General features: G+C 47.1%; 1 protein-coding gene across 1 annotated transcript in view; it reads right to left on the minus strand.

Annotated features, from left to right (window-relative positions):
- Positions 1-13,800, minus strand: part of LOC144770020 (putative cation-transporting ATPase 13A5) — a 235,626-nt gene that overhangs the window by 37,525 nt on the left and 184,301 nt on the right. Inside the window, exons 13-14 of the mRNA XM_078654213.1 lie at positions 9,565-9,644; positions 7,935-7,977 (exon numbers count right to left, since the gene is read on the minus strand). Coding sequence (XP_078510339.1) covers positions 7,935-7,977; positions 9,565-9,644 — 123 coding nt within the window. The remainder of the gene's footprint in view (positions 1-7,934; positions 7,978-9,564; positions 9,645-13,800) is intronic.

Here is a 13,800-nt window from a genome sequence, read left to right on the forward strand (position 1 = left end):
GCACAGTCGCCGATTATTAAAACACTTTTCCGAGCCAAGCGCTATTTAATAAAGCACAATGCAGGGCCAATGAGCAGCGCAAATAAATAAATATGTAAAAACGATACCAGGCGCTGCGATATCGCCGAAGCGCTCGAGTAGGTAAATTATGCAGCAGAGCGTCAGCAAAAGCGTCTCGGGACAGGCAGGGAGCGAGGGGGAGCGACCTCTGATGAGCTGCTTCAGACGGTCACTGAGGCAGTGGGGGACGGGGCTGCAGAATGAAACTAGTGTGTGGGAGGGGCAGCTGGGAGGCGGGAGCGGGGAGGAGACACGGGGTCCAGGTAAACAAACTAACAAAATGGAGTAGGGTATCTCACAACAAGGCAGGGGCACAGTCGCCGATTATTAAAACACTTTTCCGAGCCACGCGCTATTTAATAAAGCATAATGCAGGGCCAATGAGCTGCGCAAATAAATAAATATGTAAAAACTATACCAGGCGCTGCGATATCGCCGAAGCGCTCGAGTAGGTAAATTATGCAGCAGAGCGTCAGCAAAAGCGTCTAAGCATGGGCGGATTTTGCGGATCCACGATTCACGGATTTGCGTATTCACGGATCGTGGATCCGCAAAATCCGCGGATCGGCGGATTTGCGCATCGGCGGATTTGGGGCGGGGCTTCCATGCCAGGACCATCGTGCCAGAATGAACCCTGCCCTTCATATTTATTCAAGAAGACGCCACCGTTTTGTGCCATACCTCTACTCAACTGGAGTACTTTCTACTGGATAATGAGTCAGTGCTGCTACCTCGTTGGGTAAATGTATAGTGCTTTTACTACACTACAGCTACCTAAAGTGCCAGAGAGTTGTCTACAGCGACCAGGTGTGTGTTACTATGCAATCGCGCCGAAGGGCGCAGGGGTCCCGTGAGTGAGCTATCATAGTGGGTAAATGGCGGGAAGACGGTGCACACCACGAGTGTGTGGGCGGGGCCAAACGGACGGGGCTTCCATGCGAGTGCACATGCCTCTTGTGTGTATAAAAGGTCAGAGACCGATCAGAGCAGCAGATGAAGCTACAGAAGCTCCTGGCCACAGGAACATCACAAGGATTGCGCTCGTGAAAGTCAAGGATGCAAAGGCCTCTGTCCAGCATCACAGCTGATTTTCGATGGTATATTTGGGAAGAAGGCACATCTGCCCAGCCTTGACAACGCTCACGATTGTTTTTTGGGCCTATGAATGAGTCACTGAATTTAAGCTACAACTAGGGCACATGCTTACTTGATATCTGTAAGTGCTTCCGGTTGAGGTTTAATTTTTGTGTCAGGACCGTCGTGCCAGAATGAACCCTGCCCTTCATATTTATTCAAGAAGACGCCACCGTTTTGTGCCTGTTGTAACTATTTTACGATGGCGCCAGCAAGCTGCCAGCGCCATCCTAAAATAGTTACTAAATTAGCTTCAACAGGAAGCTCGAATAGATAAAATAAAGCAGATGCACAAGCGCCTGCTTTATTTTATCTATTAGTGCTTCCTGTTGAAGCTAATTTAGTAACTATTTTACGATGGCGCTGGCAGCTTGCCGGCGCCATCGTAAATTAGTTACAACAACAGGCCAGAAAGGCTTGAACTTTTGGCCTCATAATCCGCCGCTCGCGGATTGCGAATTTTCGGTAAATTCGCGAGAGTTCGCGTATCGCGGATTTACCGAAAATTCGCAAAATCCGCGAGCGTAGCGGATTTTGCGCTCATACTTAAAAGCGTCTCGGGACAGGCAGGGAGCGAGGGAGAGTGACCTCTGATGAGCTGCTTCAGACGGTCACAGAGGCAGTGGGGGACGGGGCTGCAGAACGAAACTAGTGTGTGGGAGGGGCAGCTGGGAGGCGGGAGCGGGGAGGAGACACGGGGTCCAGGTAAACAAACTAACAAAATGGAGTGGGGTATCTCACAACAAGGCAGGGGCACAGTCGCCGATTATTAAAACACTTTTCCGAGCCAAGCGCTATTTAATAAAGCACAATGCAGGGCTAATGAGCTGCGCAAATAAATAAATATGTAAAAACGATACCAGGCGCTGCGATATCGCCGAAGCGCTCGAGTAGGTAAATTATGCAGCAGAGCGTCAGCAAAAGCGTCTAAGCATGGGCGGATTTTGCGGATCCACGATTCACGGATTTGCGTATTCACGGATCGTGGATCCGCAAAATCCGCGGATCGGCGGATTTGCGCATCGGCGGATTTGGGGCGGGGCTTCCATGCCAGGACCATCGTGCCAGAATGAACCCTGCCCTTCATATTTATTCAAGAAGACGCCACCGTTTTGTGCCATACCTCTACTCAACTGGAGTACTTTCTACTGGATAATCAGTCAGTGCTGCTACCTCGTTGGGTAAATGTATAGTGCTTTTACTACACTACAGATACCTAAAGTGCCAGAGAGTTGTCTACAGCGACCAGGTGTGTGTTACTATGCAATCGCGCCGAAGGGTGCAGGGGTCCCGTGAGTGAGCTATCATAGTGGGTAAATGGCGGGAAGACGGTGCACACCACGAGTGTGTGGGCGGGGCCAAACGGACGGGGCTTCCATGCGAGTGCACATGCCTCTTGTGTGTATAAAAGGTCAGAGACCGATCAGAGCAGCAGATGAAGATACAGAAGCTCCTGGCCACAGGAACAGCACGAGGATTGCGCTCGTGAAAGTCAAGGATGCAAAGGCCTCTGTCCAGCATCACAGCTGATTTTCGATGGTATATTTGGGAAGAAGGCACATCTGCCCAGCCTTGACAACGCTCACGATTGTTTTTTGGGCCTATGAATGAGTCACTGAATTTAAGCTACAACTAGGGCACATGCTTACTTGATATCTGTAAGTGCTTCCGGTTGAGGTTTAATTTTTGTGCCAGGACCGTCGTGCCAGAATGAACCCTGCCCTTCATATTTATTCAAGAAGACGCCACCGTTTTGTGCCTGTTGTAACTATTTTACGATGGCGCCGGCAAGCTGCCAGCGCCATCCTAAAATAGTTACTAAATTAGCTTTAACAGGAAGCTCGAATAGATAAAATAAAGCAGATGCACTAGCGCCTGCTTTATTTTATCTATTAGTGCTTCCTGTTGAAGCTAATTTAGTAACTATTTTACGATGGCGCTGGCTGCTTGCCGGCGCCATCGTAAATTAGTTACAACAACAGGCCAGGAAGGCTTGAACTTTTGGCCTCGGAATCCGCCGCTCGCGGATTGCGAATTTTCGGTAAATTCGCGAGAGTTCGCGTATCGCGGATTTACCGAAAATTCGCAAAATCCGCGAGCGTAGCGGATTTTGCGCTCATACTTAAAAGCGTCTCGGGACAGGCAGGGAGCGAGGGGGAGCGACCTCTGATGAGCTGCTTCAGACGGTCACAGAGGCAGTGGGGGACGGGGCTGCAGAACGAAACTAGTGTGTGGGAGGGGCAGCTGGGAGGCGGGAGCGGGGAGGAGACACGGGGTCCAGGTAAACAAACTAACAAAATGGAGTGGGGTATCTCACAACAAGGCAGGGGCACAGTCGCCGATTATTAAAACACTTTTCCGAGCCAAGCGCTATTTAATAAAGCACAATGCAGGGCCAATGAGCTGCGCAAATAAATAAATATGTAAAAACGATACCAGGCGCTGCGATATCGCCGAAGCGCTCGAGTAGGTAAATTATGCAGCAGAGCGTCAGCAAAAGCGTCTAAGCATGGGCGGATTTTGCGGATCCACGATTCACGGATTTGCGTATTCACGGATCGTGGATCCGCAAAATCCGCGGATCGGCGGATTTGCGCATCGGCGGATTTGGGGCGGGGCTTCCATGCCAGGACCATCGTGCCAGAATGAACCCTGCCCTTCATATTTATTCAAGAAGACGCCACCGTTTTGTGCCATACCTCTACTCAACTGGAGTACTTTCTACTGGATAATCAGTCAGTGCTGCTACCTCGTTGGGTAAATGTATAGTGCTTTTACTACACTACAGCTACCTAAAGTGCCAGAGAGTTGTCTACAGCGACCAGGTGTGTGTTACTATGCAATCGCGCCGAAGGGCGCATGGGTCCCGTGAGTGAGCTATCATAGTGGGTAAATGGCGGGAAGACGGTGTTAGAAAGAAAGACTCTTGAATGCAGTCGAAAGTAAGAGCTTGTATTTATTTAGTCACCCACTCTCCAAGACTGCCAGTAGGCAGTCAACGTTCTAAGGTAGACTTCAGTGGAGCATACCATAAGGAAGGGGAAGGGGGGGGCAGGAATGTACCACAGTAAATATACATAAGATGTGGGTAGATTAAGACACATCTCCCAATACACTATTATACATATACATTTTAATAGAAGCAGATTACAACAGACGGTGCACACCACGAGTGTGTGGGCGGGGCCAAATGGACGGGGCTTCCATGCGAGTGCACATGCCTCTTGTGTGTATAAAAGGTCAGAGACCGATCAGAGCAGCAGATGAAGATACAGAAGCTCCTGGCCACAGGAACAGCACGAGGATTGCGCTCATGAAAGTCAAGGATGCAAAGGCCTCTGTCCAGCATCACAGCTGATTTTCGATGGTATATTTGGGAAGAAGGCACATCTGCCAATGAGCAGCGCAAATAAATAAATATCTAAAAACGATACCAGGCGCTGCGATATCGCCGAAGCGCTCGAGTAGGTAAATTATGCAGCAGAGCGTCAGCTGATGAGGCGTTCATCCAGGTTTCCGTGAGAAAGGCGACGTCCGGAGTCGTGGTGTCAAATAAGTTCCATAGTTCAATGGCGTGTCTGTGGACCGAGCGGGTGTTGAGCAGGATGCACTTCAGGTGGTTGTTGTTTGCGCTCAGTTTGGCGTTATTGGTTGTAGTATGGGACCTGATACAGCTGAACTTGCAGGATTGGCAGGTGAAGGGTCCATGAGCGCGTCCTGGGGTGGCTTAGTGGCAGTCTGGGAGTCGGCCGGTGTTGAATGCAGTGAGGGTTGCGGGTCGTACGTAAGGCGGGTGGAGTGGTTTTTGCGGGGGCCAGGGGGTCTGGTTCTGGGCGCGGGCCAGGCGCGGACGGGCGTAGACGGGCTTAACTTTGTCACGCCTTCGGCGCGCATAGGGCGCGTCCGCTGCGCGTGGATGCAGCGCGTAAGTGACCCTGACATAAGTGGAGAGTGGAGGGGGGCGGAGCGAGGGAGGTGCAGCTGGGAGGCGGGAGCGGGATGGCGAGTGGGGAGGGCATCTGTTCTGGATGCTGTATGGAGTGGGGGTTGGGCCGCGGGGGAGCAGCGGCAGGGAGCAGGGAGGGGGGACGGGCTGGGACTACAACAACAATGGCACCAAACTACAACAGAGCAATGCGGGGCGAGATCGGCCTGGCACAGTTATTATTTCACAGTCTGGCACAGTTATAAGTTAAAGGCAGCAAAGAAACAATTCCAGCAGCAGATACAATACCACGACCAAGCAGGGCGAGATACAATCTGTCTCCGATGCAGGCGAGATCAGGGGCAAGTCTGGCACAGCGAGTAGAAGCGATGCAGGACGGCCAAGGAGCGGGTGGAGCGACCGCCTCTGACCAGCTCAGGGCGGTCACAGCTCTTCACCGCTCCGGACTATCTCTATGGTCCAGTGGGAGGGAGGTGCAGCTGGGAGGCGGGAGCAATGTACTAGAAATGTGGTGCATTGCAGGAAAAAAAGGCATTACACCAGCCACCCTAAATATGGGCTTAATGTTCTGTCTCCTATGACTACAGCTCTATTGGGTTGTCGGAGGAAGTATTCTCTCGGCCAAGCCAACAGGGGACTTGTCTACAGAATACTCCAGGGCCACCCATCTTCAAATGAGGTGGGCAGACCAATGATTTGCAAGTACTGTATGTCATCAAAAGTGTGATGGAATAAATTTCCTGCCAAAGTCTAAATCAGAGCTCAAGAATTTTCTAAATCTTCAATTTTTTTTGCCTCTACCCCATGGTTTGATTTGAAGTCCTACCATCATAATTTTGGGTACCCGCAAATTAGTGAAAAAACAGAACGACTAACCGAGGTAACAACTATAGTTGTACCATTACCAATTTGCAAATAAGAAAATAATAAATTATCATGGTATTAATAATAATACTATTAACAACATTAATCAATTAGAATAGGCTAATGTAACACTATCTATGCTAAGTTCACAAAATGTTACTCTTCCGTTTAGCCACAGAGAGGCATGGTTATAGATGCTTTAGTAAAGGGTTATTTCTTAGAAAAAAACAAGTTAAAACTCATGGATGACTCCAGTCCATCATATGATGATGATTGCTAATTTCTGAAGTCAGTATTGTACATTGCGCCACCAGAAAGAATCACCACAACAGACACCCAATGCCATAAAAGAGGTGCCTCACTGCAACCTACATCACTGACACCCATCCCAAGTCTCTCCCAAGTGCAAAATAGAATGAGAGATGCAACCAGCAGGAGGGGTTTGGAAACCAACATAAACCGCTCACGCTATTGGAGGGATAATTTTCAATTATGAAATTAACCTCAAGCAGCGCTCCAATCAGCCCCTCTGACATTGCAGGACAGGAAGCAGAAAAATCCCAAAATGAAATTTTCCAGTTGCCAGAAAAAATTATCTTAAATGCAACCCTGGACCTCAGGACTGGTCCGCAGTGAACTGATGACAGTATCTTGCCCCACAGTATCCCCACCAACTCTATCCAACAAGTGTTTCCTCCTCAGTTGTCAATGCGTGACCTTGTTTCTCTCCTTCTTGTTCTTTAACTGTCCATGATACTTTGGCAGTGTTTTAGTACCTTAAAGCACAATATAAAATGTGTGTGGGGAAATCGGTGTTTGCTTACTGATTACTCAGCTGAGTTGTAATTTCAGTAAATGTGCCACATGTAAGTCAGTCTTACCATGTGATGATGTCTATTTGAATGCCATATTGGCAGGGATTTGCTGGTTTTCATGTGGGTGGTGTTGTGCTGTAGGAAGGGCAGGTTTCACTGAGAGTCCCTGGACTCCCTCGACCTCAAAAAAGTGGGCTAATATAGGCCGTAGCCTTCTGCAGGGATGCAGGGTGGGGGGTAGAGGGATGGGGTTTGTTAACTTGTCCTTTCTTTGTTTCTATGGCCCTTTATCTTTCTTCCTTTTTGGTGTCGTCGTTTTTCATGTTTCCTACAGTATGTTTCGTTTTGAGGGGTGGGGTGCAGCTCGCTACGCGATGTGTTTGTTTTTACATTTATCCTGACTCGTGTGCCTTACCCCCAATACTTCAAACATATTTGCACTATTTGCGGATTTCCTGTTTCGTGCTTGCTATTGTAGGACCATGTATGACCGTATGGCATTGATTCTGACTTTTTCTTTATTGTAAAATGAACCTTCTCGAATCCTGAATATAGCACAGTGCGCTTGAATACAAGTTATATCCTGGACACTTATCAAACCCCGATTTTCGGGCTGCTGTATTTTTCTATATTGATTTGCTGTACTTATGACTCGATTAGCGGCCGGCCGGGATGGTTGTAGACCCATGCTTGTATTTACTTGAAGTAACAATAAAGGTTCTCAAAAAAAAAAAAAGTGGGCTAATGATGATGAGTCCCTCTTCCTGGAGGAGAAGAGATTTCTTTAGGTACTCTCTCTCTCTCTAGCTGTGTGATACCCACAGGCTTCAAAAAGGACCTCTCACTCTGATGGCCAGTATTATGTTCCCAATTTTCCCTGTGTTATTGTTCCAACAGCTAGTCATATCTCTTTCAACAACATCAAAAACTTGGCAAGAAAGGCTTGAAAGTCACAGAAATAGCTTGGTAGAAAAGCAGGCCTATCCTAAATCCACACTTTAACATGTCCTCCTTAGCTTGTGTTCTTGAAGATTCAAGTTTATACCATGAGGAGGGTAACCAAGATGGAATAAATCTAAAGTATAAAGATAGCTGCAAGATTGACTTCTACTCACCCCACAGTCATTCGCTCCATCCCCGCACATTCCGACAAAGTAACTGTAATGAAAAAAAATGAAAGGATAATTATCTGAAGAATGGGCACTTTGTGAGAGATTATGAGTGACGTGAATGTGATTCACAGCGATGTTGACTAAGGCAAGACTCTCATCGGCTGCAAAGAGATCGGGGCAGGAAGACTTTAGTAACTATCTCTACAACAAACCATGAGAGTTGTTAATATTTTTGGACAACCAAGAAATGTTCCAAACTTAGAGGCCCATTAGGATGTAGGGCGGATCGCCAACGCCCAGATGGTGATGGCAATCCTCCCTACATCCTTCCCTGCCGGCCACTCATTTACCCCCGCCATATTAGTATAGCGGGGGGTACCGCAGCGGATGGGAAGACCGTCTGCCGCTTTTTCACCCAGTGGACAAGTCGACCGGGCGGAAAAGGGTTTAATATGGTGGCGTGTCTGCTAGACACCGCCATCCATATTAGTATGGGGGCGGAAACATGCCTTTCCGTGGCGGCATAGGCATGCAGAAATTGATTAAGGGGCCCATTATGGGCCCCTAGGGTATTGGGGGGATGCACATGGGGGGTACCTATGGTACCCCCTTGCATAGTCATGGACATGGTGGCAGGCACCTCACAGACTTCAGCAGTGGTAGGAGGGAAGTCTTGAGGAACCTCATTTTCTCAATAAGACATTTTCCCATCCCCTTTTTTTACTTTTAATCCTGATAGGGGTATCAAACTGCATCTAATAAAGTAATTCTTTCTATTGGCACCCTTAATCAGTTTTAATCACATCCTTACTGCACTTTTTTGTCGCAATATCAGTTAATCCACCAGGTGTTCACTGCACGTTCTATTACTTATGTGTGTTACTCGTTGTACATATTGACTTATTTGGTTGTACGTCTCGTAGTGTGGAATTTATTATTTTTTCCCCCTCCCTAATGCTCCGCCCTGGATGTGGCTACACCAGGGCGTCTGTAGCAGGCCCTATGATGAAGCATGTCACATACCTTGGTATGTGAGTGAAGGCAGTTTTTCCAAATTGGATCATTTTCCTTTGTTGTGTCTTTGTTGTGTACTCTATATACCCCCTTTGTGGGATTATAGGCACCTCACAGTGCCTGCCACCCTCTGCATGACAATGCACGCAGTGCATTCCCAGCATTGTGGCGGGTGGTGCTGTGAGCGCCGCCCGCCACAATGATGGGAATGGAGGATGCCACCACCACGGTGGCGGTGGCATCCTAATCGCCGAGGGCGGGACCGCCGCACCACTGGCTGCAGGTGCCAGCACCGCTAGGGTGGCGGGCGGATGGAAGTCCCCCGCCATCCTAATGGCCCTCTTAGCTATGAGAAGGGTTGTTTAGAAAGTATCAGACTACAACTTCATGATTGACACCAAGACCACCACTATATTCAGAATCACGGATGGGGTTGTCCGGCTCGTCTGCAGGGCCACTGGGCATCTCTTTTAAAATTCCAAGCATAATTAGGGCTCCTAAACATTCACGCAGGTCAATGAAACATAGCAGAGTTTTCCATTTCTACAACACCTTCCAAAATGATTACAGATTTGTTCACCCTCAAGAACAATAGATATTTGTCAAATAAAATACATACTCTAACTTTTGGAACTCTTCAATCAGACTGGATTTCTGTCCCGGAGACATTCTGGCAAAAACAACACCTTTCATTAGTAACTGTGAAAAAAAGGGATACAGAAGAAAAATATATGAGCAGAGGGAAAACCAACAGCCGCACAAAGAGATATCTAAACATAGATGCAGGTGTTTTTGAACCAGAACAAATGTGTTATGCATGTTTTATTTATTTAGGGGTAATTACAAATATTAGTTAATCTACACTACATGGTGTGGTTATAGGAAAGTCATAATGTTTTCTCTGATTACCCCCATTTTGGGACAGATGCTGGTGGATACTGACTAAAGAAGTGCCCTGGGCTCTGCTAACCAGGCCCAGGGTCAGTGCTCTGTGCACCAAAGGTATATGGTAATTGGTATAATTCTAATAGATAAAGACAACTTACCTGTAAGTCCTTAGTATATGGTAGGCCTTGTAGGTTAAGAGACTCCAGTGGACTTAATGCACTTAAGGGTGCGCTGCTGCCTGATGTAATTTTAAATCCAGACTGGTTTTAAAATAGAACTAGGTCTAAATTCGACTTAAAAATTAAAGGTACTTCCAAAGTCCAAAACTACCTTTGTTAGATGTATACGTCACCCCTAAGGTCCACCTAGGTTCCCCAAGGGTAGGGTGCATTATATAAAAAGCAGGGACATTATAAATGATGTTTTATTGGCCCTGGTAAGGAAAAACACCCAAAGTTGTTTTTCCCAACTGTAATACTGCTAGCCTCATAGGCTAACATGGGAAGGCTTTAATAAACTTAATTAGGTCTAACTTTGTTAGGAGCTAGCTAGACATATCATTCAAGCTATCGAAAGATGGTTACAATACATCCAACAACTTGCCATGGTTACATTTATTATTACTATTACAGGAAAAGTAGTTTTAGAACTTACTATCTTAGAGTTACCTTAAGCAGCCCTATCAATCAATCAATCAATCATTTCAACAATAATTTATAGAGCGCACTACACACCCGCGAGGGTCTCAAGGCGCTGGGGGGAGGGTGGCTGCAGCTAGTGGTCGAAGAGCCAGGTCTTGAGTAGTCTCCTGAAGGTCTAAGGGTCTTCTGTCTGCCGCAGAAGGAGCAGGAGTGAGTTCCACGTCTTGGCGGCGCGGTAGGAGAAGGACCTGCCCCCGGTGGTGGTTTTGTGGATGCGTGGGATGACGGCCAGTGAGAGGTTGGCGGAGTGGAGTCTCCTGTTGGGTACGTAGAAAGCCAGTCGGTTGTTGAGGTATTCTGGGCCGGTGTTGTGGAGTGCCTTGTGTGCGTGGGTCAGGAGCTTGAAGGTGATTCTTCTGTCGATTCCCTATAGCAGCCTCTGTCGAATAGTCAGCTGCTCTCCGAGTGGAGTGAAGAGGCCTCGGACTGAAACAATGCAGACATTTGAAGGGAGGAGATTGGCTTCCTTCAGAAGCCTGTGAAGGGAAGGGGCCGGGTACAGGAGCTGGACTTCAAAGGCAGGAGCCCCTGTAGGAACCTCATATCACAGGACCCGACAATCTCCCTTCCCAGGTCTCTAGCAAGATGGGAGTCCTCTAATTATATTAGGAGAGGGGCTGGAAGGGGAGTGTAGTGAGTTGTTAACCACACCTTTGGGTTTGATTACACAGACACACACACCGAGGAAAGAATGTCTCCAGTTTCATTTTTGGAAGAACAGTGCATTCCGGGTAAAAATATGCCACAGTTCACGGAAGACAGAGGGAGGTAGTTTTACCCGTATTGGCTGAAGTGTCCCCTCTCTCCTATCAGCCCCAGAATGGGCAATAAATATGGGAGAGCCGCAGGAGCTCCTCAGGTGATGGCCTGAAAAGAAGTAGAGAAGGAGAACTGCCCTGCTAGACCCCTGGACCTGCACCAAAGAAAGGATTGCACTCTTAAAGACTGCACCTGCTGCACTCACAAGGCTCCACAAGGAAAGGGCGGAGCCTGATTCCAAAAGGAAAGCAGTGGACTCCCTGATAGCAGCAACAGGTAAAAAAGAGCTGAAGAAGTCATCTGAAAAGCCAAGGAGAGGACATCCCAGCTGACCAGTGGTAACTTGACTTGTCTTGAACTGTGCAAGTGCATTGTGGGAGACTGAGTCCTAGCCCCGAAGTGGCAATCCAAACCCTCCGAACCCTTGGCCACTACTAGAGGATTCCTATCTATCCAAAGCAACAAAGAACCAGCGCGACCCAACAAAAGATGACGCAAAGCCTCGCAAAGCCTTGCCGTACAGCTTCAACAGAACCAAAGCAAGTCAACATGAAGCCTCTCAAAGCCTCGCCGTACAGCTTCAACAGAACCAAAGCAAGTCAACATGAAGCCTCGCAAAGCCTCGCCGTACAGCTTCAACAGAACCAAAGCAAGTCAACATGAAGCCTTGCATTGCGTTGCCGTACAGCTTCAACAGAACCAAAGCAAGTCAACATGAAGCCCCGCAAAGCCTCACCGCACAGCTTCATCGGAACCAGCGTAATGCGACCCAACACGGTACAGGACCTCACATTGCAGCCCTCACAGCTCCTGGGAATGACACCGGATGACGCAAAGCCTTGCAAAGCAATGCTGTGCAGGCCGCACCGCTGAGACATACGGTACAATTCTCCGCCGGCCTAACTTGGTCCTGTGCCCGTCCTGCGCTCCATAATGATCAGCTTGAGCTTGTGACTTTGTCCCGGTCCAATGCCTCCAGATATCTTCAGTTGGCGCCTTTTGGCGCTATTTTTACCTACAGCTTTAAAAATTCATATCTCTGGTTTCCTACGTGGGATTATTGTCGTTTTTGTGCTGTTTAGAAAAACAAATATTCCCAATTTTTAAAATTGGTGTTGAATTTTTATTGTGTTGTGTCTTGTATTCAAGGTGTTACCCATACCTGTCTCCTAGGTTGAGCCTGACTGGTCATTTGCTAAGCTACCAAGGGTTGAGCAAGGATTAACTTTCTGAGACTTGACTCGATCGATTAGTGAATGTGGTTTTAGTGATTGTGATTGTGATTGTGTTATGAGGGTGAAAGAGGTTCTATTAAGTTTAGCTAGCAGGGATTGTGGTCTGCATTCCTTACGCAGTTCACAATCATTCTCTGCAGTCCCTCTGCTGCCCATAACGCTTCTCCACATTCACACAGTAACCCGCAATCATTTTATGTACTCTCTCTTCAGCTTTTAATAACTTCTGTATTAAACCATCAGCCCAGAATTGTACCTTTCATTCATTAAGTTGCCCTCAATCCCTCCTTCAATTACATTTGAAGTTCTGAATCAATATTTGCATTCCTTTATCAGTCCTTCACCACTCTCTGTTTTTATTCACCAGTCTGGAGTACACATTTCCTCAGCAGCATAGGGTCATTTTCTGGATTCATTCACTGGTCTAGAGTCCATGGGGCACATACATCAATCCCGCATTTTGCGATTTCTAAATAGCAAATTTTACTGCTTCGCTATTTAAAAATCGCAAAATTCAATGCATGTAGGAATCGCAGAAAAAATGTGATTCCATAAAATTCCTTAATTGCGAATTGCAAATTGAGTGTCATGAATAAGGAATTTATTCCCATGAATTCCTACAGGCCTAGAGGCCCATCGGAATGAATGGGAATTGCATGCGTAATTTGCGCGTACTCCATAGGTACTCGCAAATTGCGCATGCAATTTCAAGCGTGAATAGGTTCTAAAAGGATACTCTGTTGCACCTCTTAAAGTCCACGTTTTAGACATGTTGTATACACACATGCCCCAAGGGCACGCGTGTGTGTTAAATGTGACTTTGAAAAATACCCTTTAGTGCATTTTTCCAAAAAATAGCACATTACCACCAACTTTAGTTTGATGGTAATTTGCGATTCCTAATAGTAAAAGCGCAATAATTTTTTATTTAATGCTTTGCATTTAAGGAATCGCTATTTGCTATTCCTTAAATGCAATCGCAATTAAAGTAATCGCAATTTAAGTGAATTCTTAAGTTGCTATTTTTGCATTCAGGATGATGCATCCCAAATGCAAAAATTGCGGTCGCAAAGTGGCATTTTTTGTGAATTTGCCCCATTGCCATCGCAAACAACAATTATGCATGTCCCCCTATATTCCCTCTGCACTCGGTTTAATAATAAACCAGCCTACAATCTATACTCCCTCAGCAGCATGGATTCACTCCCTGCATTCAGTCGACATACGAGAATTGGTTTCTTCATTTTCTCAGACGCCATGATTCTTTTCCTC

The sequence above is a fragment of the Lissotriton helveticus genome, chromosome 7 (assembly GCF_964261635.1).
Source record: "Lissotriton helveticus chromosome 7, aLisHel1.1, whole genome shotgun sequence".
NCBI classification, from domain to species: domain Eukaryota; kingdom Metazoa; phylum Chordata; class Amphibia; order Caudata; family Salamandridae; genus Lissotriton; species Lissotriton helveticus.